At 45.5% G+C, this 17,118-nt stretch overlaps 1 protein-coding gene and 1 long non-coding RNA gene across 3 annotated transcripts in view; one reads left to right on the top strand and one right to left on the bottom strand.

The window, feature by feature from the left end:
• Window positions 1–12,034: 12,034 nt before the first annotated feature.
• LOC106696621 lies at window positions 12,035–14,179 on the bottom strand. Its single transcript, XR_002828695.1, has 2 exons — window positions 14,081–14,179; window positions 12,035–13,670 (listed from the first exon to the last, which is right to left on the bottom strand). It is a non-coding gene; the product is annotated as an uncharacterized LOC106696621 (long non-coding RNA).
• The window catches only part of MYO10 (myosin X), a 197,712-nt gene continuing 194,643 nt past the window's right edge, over window positions 14,050–17,118 (top strand). Inside the window, exon 1 of one of the 2 annotated variants that reach the window (XM_006081493.3) lies at window positions 14,050–14,540. In XM_006081493.3, the coding sequence (XP_006081555.1) occupies window positions 14,520–14,540 (21 nt within the window). In that variant the 5' untranslated portion in view covers window positions 14,050–14,519. Of the gene's footprint in view, window positions 14,541–15,134; window positions 15,171–17,118 lie in introns of those variants that run through there. The other variant, XM_023752196.1, reaches the window with a different exon arrangement.

Consider the following 17,118-nt stretch of genomic DNA (forward strand, 5'->3'; position numbering starts at 1 on the left):
AGCTCCTGTCCTACGGAAGCCCCGATCATTGGGGTTTTCTGTTTTATTGTGTGTTCTGTGTGGCTGACCTGCATTGGTGGGAATCCTGGGAGTGTTGGGATGAGAGTGAATTCTTACCCAGAAGGTTGCTGAGTATGGCGCTCTCTTTCAATGTCTCTTTGTTCCATGGCAGTGATCAGAACAAGGGGACTTGGTATGAGGAGGCGGAAACAGGAGCCTAAACAGAACTCTGCCTCTCAAAAGGGAAAGCAGCTGAAGAGGTGGTGGGATTGTTTTCCTTCAAGCTAAGTGGCCAGAGCAAAAAGGAGAAAGCTGGGGGCCGGGGTGTGGTCTCACCTGCTCCAGGTGCTGTCCCAGCTGTGAAAACACAATAGCTACTAGGCAGGGGAACTGGCTCCACACACTCTGCCCGCCCACCACCACCAGGTGCTTTGAAACTTGTCCTTCATTGCCCTACAAAAGAGAGAAGGGAACCAACATTTTTGAGCACCCAGTATGTCACAGGTACTGCATTAGGTGCTCTACCCGTCTCACTCAATCCTTACAATCCTGGGAAATGGGTGGTAACTTCCCAGCCTCAGGCTAGACAACTTGTCAAGGACAAAGTTGTAGAGCAGTGAAGTCCAATATTGAACCCAGTTCTGCCTACCTCAAGTTCATGACCTGCCCAGGGTAGGACAGAAGGAAGAAATAGACTTGAGAGACCTCATGGAGTTGTGTGCACTGATCAACAGTGGGAAGACGGACAAATTGGTTGAATTCTGTGAGTCTTGGTTTCCTCCTGTATAAAGTGGGTACACTGGAACCTCCCTTGCTGAGTTAATATAAGGATTAAATAACAGAATGCAAAGAAAGGCTTTCAAGCAGTGCCCGGAGCAACACTAGCTCTTGTTAAAACACCTTAGCCCTCATCGCCAGTAGGGCTAACAGCATTGTTGTTATTATTAGGTTTGGCCAATGTCAACACCCAAGTACTTTAGTTAACAGTGCTATATCACCCCTTCATTTTCACCCCTTCATTATCACTCCTTCATTTATGCAGCAGTGACAGACAGCCTTCTGAGTGGCTGAGATACCACATTATGGAATAGACACACCCCCTGCTCTCAAGGTGCTGACATTCTAGTAGAGGAAGGCAGACAATAAACACGTAATCACAGTAAACAAGTAAACCAGCAGTCAGCAAATCTGTTCTGAAAGGGACAGATAGTAAATATTTCAGGCTCTGAGGGTCATAAGGTTTCGGTTTCAACTTCATAAAAGCAGCCATGGAAAGTCTGTAAATGAATGAGTGTACCTGTTCCAATATAAATGCATTTCAAAACCGGGCTTCGTGAAAGATTTAACTCAGAAGCCACAGTTGGTTGACCTCTGAGGGAAACAAGGATTATACAAGATTACTTCCAAGAGTACTAAATGCTGTGAAAACAATCAGTGGAGCAGTGTGATACAGTAGGACAGGTGTGTCAGTGCAAATTAGATGGGCTGATCAGAGGACACCTGAACTGAGCACTGAGCGAGGAGACGAGGCAGCCATGCGGTGAATTGGAGTGAGTTGAAGGTGAGGAAACATTGCAGATAAAGGAAACACATATGCAAAGGCCCCGAGGCAGGATCAAGCTCGGTTGGTGTGCTCCAGGAGGCCGGCAAGGTTGCAGCATCGGGGAGAGAAGACACAGGAGGCAGGTCCTGCAGGACTTAATTAGCCTAAAGGAGCTGGTATTTGAGGATAAGTGTAAGTCCCTTGGTGTTGACAGTTGTTGAGTTACATTTTAAAAGATCACTCTAGCTGCGATAGAACAGCGGTAGAACAGAGAAATCACTGGTGACAATGACAGTGAAGAGTGGGGAGGGTTGAGGAAGAAGGGGTGATAGGCAGTGGAGACCCCCTGAGGAGAGAATTCCTGGGATGTTTCGCTGGGAAGACAATATGGTTGTAGCTGGAGGAAGATGTTTTTATTTCAGAGAGGACGGGAGAGGGAGAGAGAAATAGAAACATCAATGATGAGAAAGAATCACTGATAGGCTGCCTCCAGCACGTAGGGGATCGATCCCGCAACGTGAGTATGTGCCCTTGACTGGAATCAAGCCCGGGCCGACACTCTATCCACTGAACCAAACCAGCCAGGGCAAGGTGTGCCTTAATTGAGAGATTTAAGGATGGGCTACTAGAGAATGTTCTCTGCTGAGCGGGAAGGTCCGGTGCGGAAGAAGGAGAGGCTGGAGTGGGGAGGGATGAGGAGGTAAGGACGGATGGGACCCAGAGAGAACGGGGAGGAGGCGATGCAGTCTGGTGAGAGCAGGGACTAGAGCAGCAGGTTGGATGATGGCTTTGAGAGGGAAGATGGAGGAGTCCGCATCTGTGAGCCCAGTGCGTGTGGGGTCCCCAGCATCTTCTCCTCTTGATGCCTTTCCCACTTGTCCCTGACCCGAACTTGATCCTGCATCACCATGAATACACTACCCTTCCTCTCCCTAACCCTCTCACCCAATAGTATATAGTAGCCAGAATCCTTTGATTTCTAAAGGCTGTAATCCTCTGCCTTTCAAGATAATGAGTTAACCCAGTACATTTTTCAGAATAAATGTGCAAATCACCTGATCTCCCAGTTAACTAAGGGACTGAGCTGATAGAGGGCATCCGATTTGAAACTCCCCCCCCCCATTGTCCTCTCCATCTCACAATCTCCTCTCTCCCTGAAATACTTATCTTCCTTCTGTATTCCAAAAATTACCCCCACTCCAGTTAATCCCACCTTCTCTGTGATGGTCCAGGGGTGGGAAAACTTTTTTTCTGCCAAGGGCCATTTGGATACTTATAACATCATTCTTGGGCTATACAAAATTATCAACTTAAAAATTAGCCTGCTATATTTGGTCAGACATTTAATTTACTCACTCCTAATGCCTTAGCAGGCCCAGACCAAATTATTTTTCGGACCTTAAACGGCCCGCGGGCCAGATGTTCCCCACCTGAGACTGTAACCAAGCCACAGAGATTCTTCTCCTCCTCCCACAGCCCTCTACCTTCTTAGCAATTCTCTCTCAAGTTCATTTTGAATGCATATGTATAATCTCCTCAAGCAGATGCTGACATTTTTTTAGTCCTAACCCCCCAAGGGCAAGTTCAATAATTTATGAAATGGTAGGTGGGAACAGCCGTGTGCTCGTACTGACTCAGAGAACAGATTGTTAACTTTTCAGAATTCTGTGAGCCAGTTGTGAAACACAGCCATTATTCAAAATTGTTACATAAAATTATAGTTAAGTAAATAATATTAAATCCTAAAATAGAAAATACTCAACGCTCATGTTTTACAAATTATTCTGGTGCATTTTTACTATTATCTATGCATTGGAGATTAGTTTTGTCCACTGTATCTATGTATATGGTGGAAATACTAACTAATGATAAGTTTCTGTGCATCTCTTTCTCAACGCCACGTTCAGTGATGGCAGCTTGAAATCAGGTAAGAGCATTTACACCACAGAAATGGGCACATGCTGTGGTATAATTCAGGGCTATCTTCCAAGAGGGTCAGCTGTCATTCACCAGCACACTACTGATTGTAAACCAATTTAATAGAAGCCTGTAGCAAACTTTCCAGGTTTATCTCCTATAACTACATACATGATCTCTCTCTCTCCCCCACCCCCAAACAATTTTTGGTACTCTATGCTGAAAATACTTCATACTTCTGGGTCATTCCATGTGCCCTTTGCATAGAACAGGGGTGGGCAAACTTTTTGACTGGAGGGCCACAATGGGTTCTTAAACTGGACCGGAGGGCCGGAACAAAAGCATGGATGGAGTGTTTGTGTGAACTAATATAAATTCAAAGTAAACATCATTACATAAAAGGGTACGGTCTTTTTTTTTTTTTTAGTTTTATTCATTTCAAACGGGCCGGATCCGGCCCGCGGGCCATAGTTTGCCCACGGCTGGCCTAGAATGTACTTTTTTCTCTTTTCCACCTGGTAGACTCCTACTCATCCACTGAGCCCTGATTCAAGTGCAGCTCTGGGAATTTTTTTCCTGACTCTCTGTATTAGTTGGCTAGTGCTGCCATAACCAAGTACCCCTGACTAGGAGGCTTAAACAGCAGACATTGTTTTTTTTTTTTTTTTCGCAATTCTAGACACTAGAAGTCCAAGATCAAGGCGTTGGCAGGGTTGGTTTCTCCTGAGGCCTCTCTCCTTGGCTTGCAGATGGCCGCCTTCTCCCTGCATCTCATATGGCATATCCTCTGTGAATGCATCCCTGGTGTCTCCTTGTGTGTCCAAATTTTCTCTTTTTATAAGGACTAGTCAGATTGGATTAGAGCCTACTTTACTGGCCTCATTTAAACATAATCACCTATTTAAAGACCCTATCTCCAAATACACATTCTAGTGTACTGGGAGTTAGGACTTCAACATATGAATTTGGGGGACATAGTTCAGCTCATAACACTCCCCCAGGCTTAACTTTTTATTTGAATGTTTCTCTTAAAACTTTGTGTATGCTTCTTACTATAGAAACGTCCATAGCCATTTTGAAATTATCTTTTAGTATCTTTCTGTGTAACTGCTCTATTAACTTCATTTAAGACCCTGACTTACTCATCTTTATATCTTCTCATACCTGGCATCATGCATACACAGAAAAAAAAATTTAAGTACAATGGGGCCTTGACTTACGAGTTTAATTCGTTCGGAGACCGAGCTCGTTAAGGAGCTCGTTAACTCAAATTACTCTGTCAACTCAATGCAAAAAATCGGCCAAGAGACAGCCGGTATCTCAAGGCCCCACTGTAATAAAAAGAATGGAAGAAGAAATGAAGTTCTACTTTGACAGAGGAAATGTGTATTTTGTTCTTCAAAATAATAATTACTTTCTAATTTCATAGGTATCACAAAAAATAAAAAAAACATAGAAAAGGGTCAAGAATAATTTTTTAAATTGATTGAGAGAGGGAAACATGGATTTCTTGTTCACCCATCCCTGCATTCATTGGTTGATTCTTATATGTGCCCTGACCAGGGATCAAACCTATAACCTTAGCATATCAGGACGATACTCTAACCAGCTGAGCTCCCTGGCCAGGGCACAAGAATAATTTTTAAATTGCCCTGGTCCTTGTTATCTAGAGATAACAGCTGTTAAACATTTTGTTTGTTTTTTCTTCAAAGCTTTCTACATGATTAATTTTATCAGATGGGAAGAGACAGGCAGCTGTTCCTTAGTATCTATCCTTTCCTTCTTGCAAGTAATAGCTTCTAGCTGAGTAAAGAAGAACCTAGAATGAGTATTACATTTCTCAGGATTCCTTGCATCTGATGACTAAGTTCTGCTCAATAGAATAGGAGTCAGTGTGCTGTGTAATGACTCCTGGGAATCTGCCTTAACAGGCAGCGGGCCTGCCCCCTCCCCCCTCGCATCCCCCCCCCCCCCACACACACACACACTCCCCCACAACCCTGGTAAATCATCATTCCTTGCTGCTTCCTGCTGCTTAGGAAGCTGAAACCTCCTTCTCAGACTGCAAGGCTGAGCCCCTGTGGACACCCGCAGAGAGAGGCAGAGAGAGAGCGCTGGAAGAAGTCAGGGGCCCTGAAAACCTTATGGAACATTGTGGGCCTCCAGGCTTTGTTTGTGAGGGAAACATAAATATGCCTGCCTTAAACCACTGTTTGTTTTAAATTTCTGTAACATACAGATGAAACATATCATTTGGTAACGTTTATTTATTCATATCTCCACATCAATGAATATGGAGAGTTTGGTGGATTAAAAATGGCCCACGAGGGGTACAGCTTGCTGGTTCCTCAAAATGCTAAACATAGAATTACCATGTGACCCAGCAGTTCCACTCCTGGGTATGAGAATTAAAAACAGGTACACAAGTGTTCACGGCAGCGTTATTCACAATAGCCAAACAGTGGAAACAACCAAACTATCCATCAGCTGACAAATGGATGAACAAGATGTGGTCTACTCATTCAATGGAATGAGGTGCTGATACATGCTCTGGCACTTATGAGCATTGAAAACATTACGCTGAATTGAAGAAGTCAGTGGCAAAAGGTATATATGACTCCATTTATATGAAATATACAGAATAGGCAAAATCCATAGAGGCAGAAAGCAAATTAGTGGTTGCCAGAGGCTAGTGGGAATCTCAGTGACTGCTTAATGGGTATGAAGTCTGCTGTTGGGGTGATGAAAATATTCTGGAGCTAGATAGATGGTTGCACAGCGTTGTTAATGTACTAAATGCAATGAACATACTGTAAATAGAATCTTGAGACTTCCACAGTGTGGGAAAAGGCATGTGGAGCGAGTGGCCAGCTGTCCCCACTGCCCCAGCCAGGCTCCTGCTGTGTGCGGAAGGCCCTGTCCTATGACCAGGCACAGCGGAGCACCGGTCTGCCCGAAGCTGCCTGAGAGAGAGCTCACTTGACATCAGCAACCATCAAGCCCAGTCAAGTCCAGTCAAGCCACAGAATTGTGAGAAATCATAAATCACCGTTGTCTGAATCCACTTCCGTTTAGGTGGCTCATACAGAGGAACAGTAACTAACATAAAGAGTGGCCGCCATGCAGTTATCACTCAACCTGCCTCCTGCCTCCAGGCATTGATGCCTTGTCCAGGCTCCTAACTCTTCTATACAACTCTGTCCTGGACATTCTTATATAAACAACTCTCTGCACTTATCTGATTTCCCCCCTAATACTCTCAGCAACAGCACACTTGCATTTAATGGCAACATTAGGGAAAGAACATTCTAAACATACTCCTAACTCATTAAAGAAGCAGAAGCAATCATGGTGATTTCAGGCCATGTCAGCTGGAAAACAAGGCCTTGCCAGGTTGCTGAAGAGTTTGCGTAGAATCGACCCTGTGATGTGATTCATGAATCCTATCCCCAAGTTTCTCACTTGTATGCCAGCCTTAGGCTTTCTATATTGTCCTTCGGGGCTTCCCATAGGGTGTGTGGGACCCCTGTATAAGAGTATATATAAATAATTTAATTAAAATATGTTACAAAATGCTTGGGCCCATGTGAGGTGATTTCTCCATGGAGATTTAATAAGCCCTTGAGTATTTGTTTATTCCAATGAGTGTATATAAAGATTCCTCTTAGGGCCCAGGCTCCAACTTTTTCTGTTTACGTTCAGAAGACATCTCCCGTTCGTCTTGTCAAATGTGACGTGTGGCTACTTTCTGTCTCGCACCATGAAAAAAGGGTAGGGAAACTGTTATTATTCAGTGTCATGGATCCTGAGAACCTGTTTGTATTAAAACAATACAGAAATTCATACCTCTGTAGCTAGCTTCTTAATTCCATTTACGTAAAGCTGACTGCTTTGTTGTTTATGACCCTGTGTTGTCCATCGTGGGCCTGTGACACTCTCAGAGGTTGTCACAGTGCTTTGTTAATGATGACCACAAATGCAAGTCCAACCCAGAATATGCAGGAAAATGTGAATGATAATTCACTTCTGGGTCATGTTAAATTTACCACCGAGGGTCATATGGGTACTAGGCTTATCCAAGTGATTACTTCGTAAGATGTAGAAATGTCTAATCACTATGTGATACACCTGAAATGAATACTGCATATCAACAGTAATTGAAAAACAATTTTTTAAAAAAATATATATTTTATTGATTTTTTACAGAGAGGAAGGGAGAGAGCTAGAGAGTTAGAAACATCGATGAGAGAGAAACATCGATCAGCTGCCTGCCTCCTGCACATCTCCTACTGGGGATGTGCCCACAACCCAGGTACATGCCCTTGACCGGAATCGAACCTGGGACCTTTCAGTCCGCAAGCCGACGCTCTATCCACTGAGCCAAACCGGTTTTGGCGAAAAACAAATTTTTGAAAAATTTACCATTGAGAATTTTATAGTATAACCATTGAACATCACATCTCCCAATTATATCTGCTCTTGGACTTCACAGGCTGTAATCAAGGCATTCTGAGCATATGGTTGATTTCAATGTTGAGTGCCCCTGGCTTTCCAGCGCCACCACCAGTGGGGAGGTGGGGGTGGGGCCATGAGTGGAGTGGGAAGAGCTGTCCCATTCATGCAAGAAATGCTCATCTCTCATTTGGCTCAGATTAAGGACCCCTCACAAGATTAAAGACACCATACTGATTGGAGGCAAGAGAAGACATTGATTGGAAGGGCTGATTGACAATGCTGAGCAACTGTCTACAAGGAGAATGTGGGTGCAGTTAACCTGGGAAGATTGCCTGATGTGAGGCTCAGAGCCAGTGAAGGGAGTAGGATGACTGTTCTGTGTGTCTAGGGGGCCACACAGTATAAAGACACTTGCCACCTCCCCACAGCAAAGGGTGCTATAGGCCCAGGCAGTACCACTGTTTGTCAGAACATACAGGTGAGGCCTGACACAGGAGGTCACACACATGGCTAAGTCCAACAGTCCACCATTGGGGGACTGTTGGTGGCAAAGAGTACTGCAGTTTGCCTCTGTCCAGGTTGAGTGAGTCACTGAGAATCCATAAGCTCCATGAGGTCCCCAATGAATGCCAGCTCTGGACTTCTGGATGACACCATGTGCACGATAGGGGGTTAGTGAGGGCCCCAAATGGGGAAAGACTGAGAGTAAAGCCCACACAGGACCTGGGTCCAGGGTGGCCTGGATGGCACTGCTAGTCCTAGCCAGTCCTAGCACCAAAAGGGCCATAGACCGTTTTGAGGAACGCATTCTCAAACACAGTGGCCCACTTTCTTCAATGTGCGGGTATCAGTCCTCCTGAGGTATTGGCAAATTGTAGGCAACAAAATCTATTTCAGAGAACAAAAGGAGACTTATTAGAGAGTGTTACAAAGTTTGCTGTATCATTGGCAGAGCTGGAGGATGGGCTTTAGGCAAAGCTTCCAGAAACAATTCTTAGAACCTCAGCACAGAGCAGGCCTGATTGGTCAGAGGCTGCTTCACCTACCGACCTAGGAAACCTGCTTCTTCTGCCCCCACAGCTGGCCACAAAAACATGCTGCCTCTGCCACCGCCTGGGCCACCAACATGCAGTTTGTTTCCCGAGTTAAATCTTCAGTGGGTACATCCAACTGGTAGAACTGAAGTTGCATGTTTGGAGCAAATGGAACTTGAAGGTTCTCCATTGGGTTGAAGGGATTCACCATGTGAGGACCTTCTAGCAGGTAGATAGGATCATTGGAAGATATGGGGCAGCTCTATGTGACAATATCCACTCATTAAGATGACTGAATTATGATTATTCCATTAATAACTATAGGAAAGTTGGTAGGTGTTGATGAGGAGAATAAAGAAGGTTTAGTTTGGGCATATAAAGGATGAGAAGACCCTCACTAGGAAAAATCCAACAGATGGTTGAAAATATGGGGAGGGGACTTCATAGAGCGTGAGTTATGGATTTGGACATCATTATGAAGAGATGGCAGTGGAAATACCGAGAATTAATGTAACACTGAGAATGTTGAGTGGGGAAGAGAATGCATGCTTAGGAATGACCACATTTTGGAGGCTGGAGGGAGAGAGGAGCCTGTAAAAGTGGCAGAGAAACAGGTCAAAGAGGTGGGAGGACCAGACCAATGCAGTGTGAGAAAAGCTAGGTCGGAACGGCTACATAATTTTCGGGACCCAGTGCAGAAGGGAAAAAAAGCAAGGTCCTTTGTTAAAAAATCGGCAAGAATTTTATGACAGCAAAACCAAGAATAGGGCCCCTTCTGAGCCTGTGCAGCTAACTCTGCAGGTGGCACAACAGTGAAGTTGGCCCTGGAAACTAAGATGTTAGAGAGTTTCACAAGAGGGGTAATGTCAAGGAGGATGACATTTGAGAACAGGCTATTGAACTTGATTATTTTGAGGTCATGGCCATCTTCAAGAGAGTGGGATGAAGGGCAAAAATCCCATTGTAAGGCGTTGGAGTTGATTGTTTAGAGATGAATTGTAGACAGTGAAAAGTTAGGGGTTTAAAAAGAGATGGCTTAACAGTTCAGGGAGCAATTAGGTTAAAAAACAGCTATTTTCAAGTCAAATACACACAATCACATATATTGGCTTGGATAATGTGAGCAGAAAGATTCAGGAAGGGGGAGAATTTGTGAGGGCACAAGGTTCGGAAGTGGTAAACATTAGCATTATCAACAGCAACAACAGAGGTGGAGAGAGGGTAACACTGGAGAGTCAGCCTCAGAGCCACTGGAAGAAAAGATGGGAGCATGAAGATAGAAGGAAATGGGGAAGCAACAGTCCACTGGGGCAGAATAGACCATCACTGAGTGTTCCCAGGATTTATGCCATTTGTGTATCACAATCAGCAAGACCGGACTAACCGCTTTAAATGGAAATGGATTAATTTATGAAAACAACTCTCGGTGTTTGTGTGGGTTCCCAATTTAGAAAGCATTCTTGCGGTTGTGAAGTGATTGGGATTTAGTCAGAATCGACTGTCCACTGAGTGCCCTAGCTCATCTCGTTTAGAAAAATGACTGCTAACAAATTAGTTTTTTTGGGTGTCTTATCCTTGCTTTATTTCTGTACTTTTGTACTTGTTAAATTCTATTACAAGGTGAGGCGTTTAAAGTATCCCCCCTCCTCAATTTTATTCTTTTTATAGAAATCTTTCACCATTGCAGTTTCACATGGAGAAAAATGTCCTTCCGGATTTTTGAATTGCAAGTTATGAGAAATAAAAGAAACGCTTGTCTGCAAATATTTAAAATTCCCTTAATTTAAAAATTCCCTTAATTTTTGTTTGTTCAAAAAGACAAACACACGTGAATTTTTAAACATCCAGGACTATAAGTGACACGAAAGGAGGAAATGTTGTTTAGTTAAACACGAAGAACAGTATTTTACAGTTGTGTCAGTTATTAACCTCTAATTTGTGTGAAAGAAACTTCTAGAACTTTCCCTTTCCGTAACTAGTAATTAAACCATTACTCTGATTGGAGCAATTAGAGGTGAGTGTTTTATAAAAACAAAGGTAATGGAAAAGACGCTCCACACTAAATACACCCAGATTAAGAGCTGCTAAAAAGCAACAGAATAACAGCAAAGAAAGCAATTTGAAATCACAAAGGAAGTTAAGACAACCCATTTCAACTAAAAACAAACTCTTGGGTGGAAAACAAAACAGGACCATTGTAGTACTTCACTCACATATATGCATACATAATCCTCCTTTAGAGTGGCAAAATGGTCCCACCTATATTAGGATAAAGTTTTGTCAATTGTGGATTAATTTGTGCAGCTAAATAAGAGAATGTTGTTTGAGCTTTATTGATGTTTTAATTTGAAAATATAGCACTCGATTTGCATGGTGTCTTTGAGAAATAAGTAGGGTAACTGGGAAGGAGCTTTGCCTCAGAGCATTAACATTCCTGAGCCTCTGTTACTTGTCAGAAGGCAGGGTTTAACTGTTTTAGCCCAAACAGCTTTGACCAAAGGGTTCCACAGACCCTTGAAAGGAAGCACTTAACTTTTTAAAAATGGTAACAAAAGTGGATATTCTTAGAAATCTATGGATTTAAAATGCTTCCCCATTTTTGCCCAATTTTGTCAAAGCCCTTGTAAATGTAAGAGTCCTTTTAAACACCGGATTCAACCCCAAATACATGAAAGTTGGATATCTTATTTAGAAAGCTTAAATTATATATATATATATATATTTTTTTTTCACGACCTTTGCTGTTTATTCAGCAAATAGCCTAACTATTCAGTTTATCGTTACACCTCTTTGAGAATGTACATTTATGAGGAAAATCTAATGAATTCTGACAACCTTAAAGCAGTGATTCTCACACTGAGAATTGCCTAGTTGGGTGCTTACTAACATTGAGATTTTTAAGCACTCAGCCCACACCTGAGATTAAGAAACAAGCTTTTTTTTTGAACAACAGTCCCAGGTGAGAGAAACTTTTTAATTATAATAAGTTAGTAAAATTCAATCCTTATGGATTGGATCTGGCTCATATTCTTCATATGAGTCAAGTTGGGGGTAATTAACTATATCTTCTTAAACAACAGAAATGTGACTTTTAAAAACTTAGACTCTATTTTTAGAGCAGTTTTAGGTTTACATAAAAATGGAGGGGAATGTGTCCATCTACCCCCTTACTGCCCCCTCTCCCTAGCTTCCTCTATTACTAACATGTTGTATTAGTGTGGTAAGTTGTTACAATTGATGAGCCAATATTGGAAAGTGTCTTGGCCAAGACTGCCCAATACATTACTCAGTGCCTGGGCTGCTGCTGGGATCCACGCCCCACCCACACACCCACTTGAACAAGCTGCCTGGTAATTTCTCTTGGAAGATGTTCTGTACAGATTAATAATACCATAATGACTGTAATTGTTCTGCTCCCATATTTGAACACAGGTGGCAGTAGGACTCATTTGACTAAGCACTTTGGTGCCTGGGATTGCTGTTGTTTATCCTGGCTCCATCTTCAATCTGGGACACGGTCTTTATTGGCCTAAGCGTCTCTAAACCTATGAAACAGGGCAACAGCATAGTGCACTATCACAAATTATACCATGACGTTTTCCACAGGGGGGTGGGCTGAATAAATATTAATGCTGGAGAACGGCTCTGAGAAGGGTTATAAACATGCTTGGAGTTTCACACAAGGGTTCATTCATTCTTTGAAAAAGACAGGGGATGCAAATTTTAAAGCGCAGTTCCCTTTCTTAAGGAGCTTCCATTTTCCCAACTGAAGATGGGTAGGACAGCAATAAAAAGCCCCTTACAATATGATGTGGTTTCTTCAATAGTCTTAGAAATAAGCCACACCCATGCCTCGGTGGGGCTGGAAGCAGGGTGAGTGGCTTGGCATCTCCGGGGAGGCTTCCTCTGGAAGATGTGACTTTCTGGCTTGAGTTTTAAAGCATGAGTTGGCAAATCCCAGAGAGCGCGTTTCTAACTACTTGTGGTGAAGAACCAGTCATTTTTGTCAACGATCTGTTAGGAACCAATAGGCGATCCCTGCTGTGCCAGGTGTATGACTCACCATGCAGTCTGACAACACCCGAACTGGTGTATACTCGGTTCAAAGAGTCCAACGATCAGGCGCTTGGATGTCGTGGCATTTTAAAATCGTTACAAAAGTTTCTAAACCCCGGTTCTGCATTTCTCTACCTGTGACAGACAGGCTTCAGTGCGCAGATCTGCACAGGTCCAGGTGCCACCCTCTGAGGTCCTGTTAGAAACGCAGATGGTCAGCGCTCGCCCCACTGAACGCCAACCTGCATTTTAACAAATTTCCCAGGTGAGTCCTGTGCACGCTAAAGTTTGAGGACCTGCCATAGAGGAAACCAGGACTCCGTCCGTACCTGGTGGGTTTGATCCTTCATCCACCCGACTTTCTGATCTCTGTTTCCTTTAGGTCCCAGAACAAGGTTACGTTTTTTAAAGGTGCAATTGGCCACGCCCTCTTCCAGTTTACAAAACTGCTTCCCCCCCGCGGCTAGGAAAACGTCTGTTCGCCTGACCGCAGGAGAGAAACTCAAGACGGGAAAGCAGCTTCCAGAAATTCTGATGAGCCTCAGTTCAGCGCTTTGATCTGACCCAACAGCCGGGGCCGCTCCGCGGACCGCGCTTCCTTCCCGGGGTCGCTCCTCTGCCGAGCTGCATTAATGAGATCCGTGTTGAGCGGGTTCCAGGGTCTGCTGGAGATCAAAGGCACAAAAGAATCTCTCAACCCCTCCTCCCCGGTGACTATTTGGTTTCTATCACCAGAGCGAAGAGTCAACTCCCCCGCCAGCCTTTAGGTGGGGAGGCGGGGACAGGAGTGGAGCCACTTGGAACCCGCCTTCCCCGCCCGCCGCAGAGCCTGGAGCAGCCCCGGCGCGGAGTGGGCGGGGCCTGGGTGGTAGGTGGGGCGGGGCGCGCCGCCGGGCTGCTTGGGACCCTGCGGAAGCGGGGCGGGGTTGGCTCCGGGCTGGGCTCCTGGAGGGGGGCGGGGCGACGCGGGCGGGTGGGCGTGGCCCGGCGAGCGGATCGGGGCGGGGCGTGTGCTCCCGTCTGCAAGTCCCGGAGCCTCGCTGAGCCGGCTGAGCCGCGGCGCCCGAATACTTACCGCGGCGGCGCTCGCACGGGGAGAACGACTCCGGGCTCGCCCTGTAGCCGCTGTCCGGGTGCCGGCGCCCAGCGCCTCGGGCCCCAGCTCAGAGGGAGGGGGAGCGCTCCCCAGCCCCCCGCCGCCCTCCCTAGCCCCGGGGAAGAATGTGCCACCAGCTGTTCTCCGCTCGCGTGCGCTGCGCCCAGAAGTGAAGAACTTGGAGGAAGAGGAGACAAAGGCTGCGTTGGGGACGGAGGAGTTCGAGAATTGGGTCTGGGCAAACAGAAGGTGCGAAAGACGAGCCGGGGGTCAGGCGATGGCCACGGGAGAGCCCCTAGGGCTCGAGTTCCTGGGAGTCGCGCCGTGACATGCATGGTTCCTTCCCCGGACCTTCCGCTGGGCTGACTTCTTCGAGCTGGACGCCCGACTCGGGCAAGTCGGGGAACGCGCTGGAACAATGGACAACTTCTTCCCCGAGGTGAGTGCGCTCGCCGCCCCGCGCGGGCTCCCTTCCTGCCCGGACCTGGCCTCGGTGCCCCGGAGGAGGGGTCTGCCCACCGCGCCGGGCGCCCGCCCGGTACCTTTCCCTAAGCCGTGGAGGGCGAAACTTCCCGTGAATCGCCTGAAATCACCCCCTCACCCCCCGGGGGAGCCTCGGGATGAGTAAGCCGGGGCAGGTTTTGCTTGGTCCCGCGCTTCCCCTTGGCCCCGGGAGGTAGCGAAGGTGAGCTTCCTTCTGCGTGGGTAGCCGGCTCACCGGTGTCCCCGCGGCGGGCGCGGGAGGTGAGGCGGCGGGCGCCCGGGCCTGGCCAGGACTTCTGCTTGCCCGACTACCTGGGTGCAGGAAGTCCAGTAAAATGTTCCACCGGGACGTGCCTTTCTCCAAGAAAGGTCTGGTATTTCCTTTGCAAAACGAGCCGGCTTCCTGTGCGAGGGGTGCACGCACTTCCAGGGGAGCCGGCTGTGATGGAGTGTGAGCGGGAACGGCGCGTTTAATCATTCACCGTGTTCTCTGCCCGCTGGACCTTTGGCGTGGGACCTGTAGTTCTCCCCGAGAAGCGCTCTGTAGGGTTGGAGATCCTTCCAGATGGTGAGATCAAAAGATCAGGTATCTGTGCGGACTGCCCTGGGCAGATTTTGAATTTGAATGTAAAGAAAATCGTTTAGGGCAAACAATGGCTATTTAAAAAGGTTAAACCGATGCCCCTTTTAGGTTCCCTGAGGGCGGGACACCACAGTGACTTGGAATCCTTGACTGGAGAACCCTCTCCCCTTTCTCTCCCCCTGGGGTCCAGAGTTACTGTAGTTTCCTGGCTCCCTTTCCTTTCTTGGTTGTGTTTATTTAATGAGTTCTGTTTAAGTTTGAGGTTTGAAGTGGCTCAACGTAAACTTAGTTGACTTCAGGGAGTCAGATATGACTTTCATTGAGAGCCAGGGGGTGTTTTGTGAAGCCAGGACAGTTTTGGAATGTTCCTGCCAATTAGATTGGTGAGGGGTTGCATCTGTGTTCCCCAACTTGCTTTTTCAGACTTAATTGGATATAATATTTCAAGTCATTCTGCTTTCGGGATGCCCACTTAGACAACTATTTATAATGGCCAAAGTGATAAATGTATTCCTGTGCAATAGTAATACCCAGTTTTTTTCATAGTGGCATCTCACATGTGATACCCATATTCTCTGTGAGATGTGGGCTGGAAAGGAATTAATCATCCATTAATACTTTTTTTTACCTGTTTTTAAAGAATGAAATCTGTAAATGTGAGACTGTAGCATTTTCTAATCCGTAGAACTTCATGCCTGCAAGAAGGCACGAGAACTTTTTGCAGGATTGCAGATTAAGCCATGATGAAAGACCAGTGGGCTTTTATCTGTTAGAAAACCTAGGCTATGCCTGCAGGACACTAATTCTTAACTTTTATTGGCTTTATTTTGCTTTTGTGTATTCTGGGTTCCTTAAGAGATAGGATGGGACATAGAATTTGTGTTGAGTTTTTTGGGATCCTGGTCTCCATGAAGCCTGTCTGGACCACAGGGGGTCTGTGGCCTCCCCTTGGGAAGAACTCTGCCCCCTAGTGCAAGTGGGGGGAACTTCAGGATAACGTGGGACAGATGCCTCTCACATTTTCTGGTTGAAAAACTTTTTCCTTACACTATGGTTCAGTGTAAGGTAACCTGGTTGTTGGATTTTAGTTCAATGATATAATAGTGAAGTTGTCTTTTAGTGATCATCCATCCCCTTCATTTCCTAGTCGAAGCATTTTTAAGTCAAAGATTAAGTCACTTGCCCAAGGATGAAGAGCTTGCTGTAGAATCCAGAGCCTTTCCCCTCTGTTGCTGGTGGAAATGTTCATTTTGAGGATATTTTCATTTATTTGAAATTATATTTTTAATTTGGTGGAGTATTTCTAATCAGCCTTCAACGTTCTGCCCCTGAGGTGGAGGCCAGCAGGGCCAATGAGGGTGGCCACACATTGCTGTATTAATTGAAAACAAACTCCTAACATAGTCTCTCTGTTTAGTGTTTTATAACAGAGCCTCCTTTTGTTAAACTGTCCAGTGAAGAAAATCTTGCTATGTCTTGTGAGAGTAGAAACAATAAGTGTGGAAGTGATATTTCCAAGGACAGCAAAATTGGAGGGCCTCCTTATCACTAAGTGGTGTCCTGTTCTTTGGTAATTTTTCCCATTGCGATTTGGGCATAATGACTTGTTGCTTGTCGGACAACAATTTGAAGCTAATGCTAATGGTTGAGAACAAAACGTTGAAGGAAATGTTATATGTATTGGCTTCATGTATGACTGTCCAAATATTAAGGAAATAGGAGTTACCTGGGACTTGCAGCTGTTACTCAGAGCAGGGCCAGGGTTTCTCAAACTGGGTACCAGTGTCATTTTGGGCCAGTTCATTCTTTGTTTTAGGGGGACTGTTCTGTGCCTTGTAGGGTGTTGAGCAGCATCCCTGGCCTCTAGATGCTAGTAGAGCCCCCAAGTTGTGACAATTAAATGTCTGCAGACATTGCCAAATGAGCTATGGGGAGCAAAATCACTGCCACT

The sequence above is a fragment of the Myotis lucifugus genome, unplaced genomic scaffold (genome assembly GCF_000147115.1).
Source record: "Myotis lucifugus unplaced genomic scaffold, Myoluc2.0 scaffold_0, whole genome shotgun sequence".
Taxonomy (NCBI): Eukaryota; Metazoa; Chordata; class Mammalia; order Chiroptera; family Vespertilionidae; genus Myotis; species Myotis lucifugus.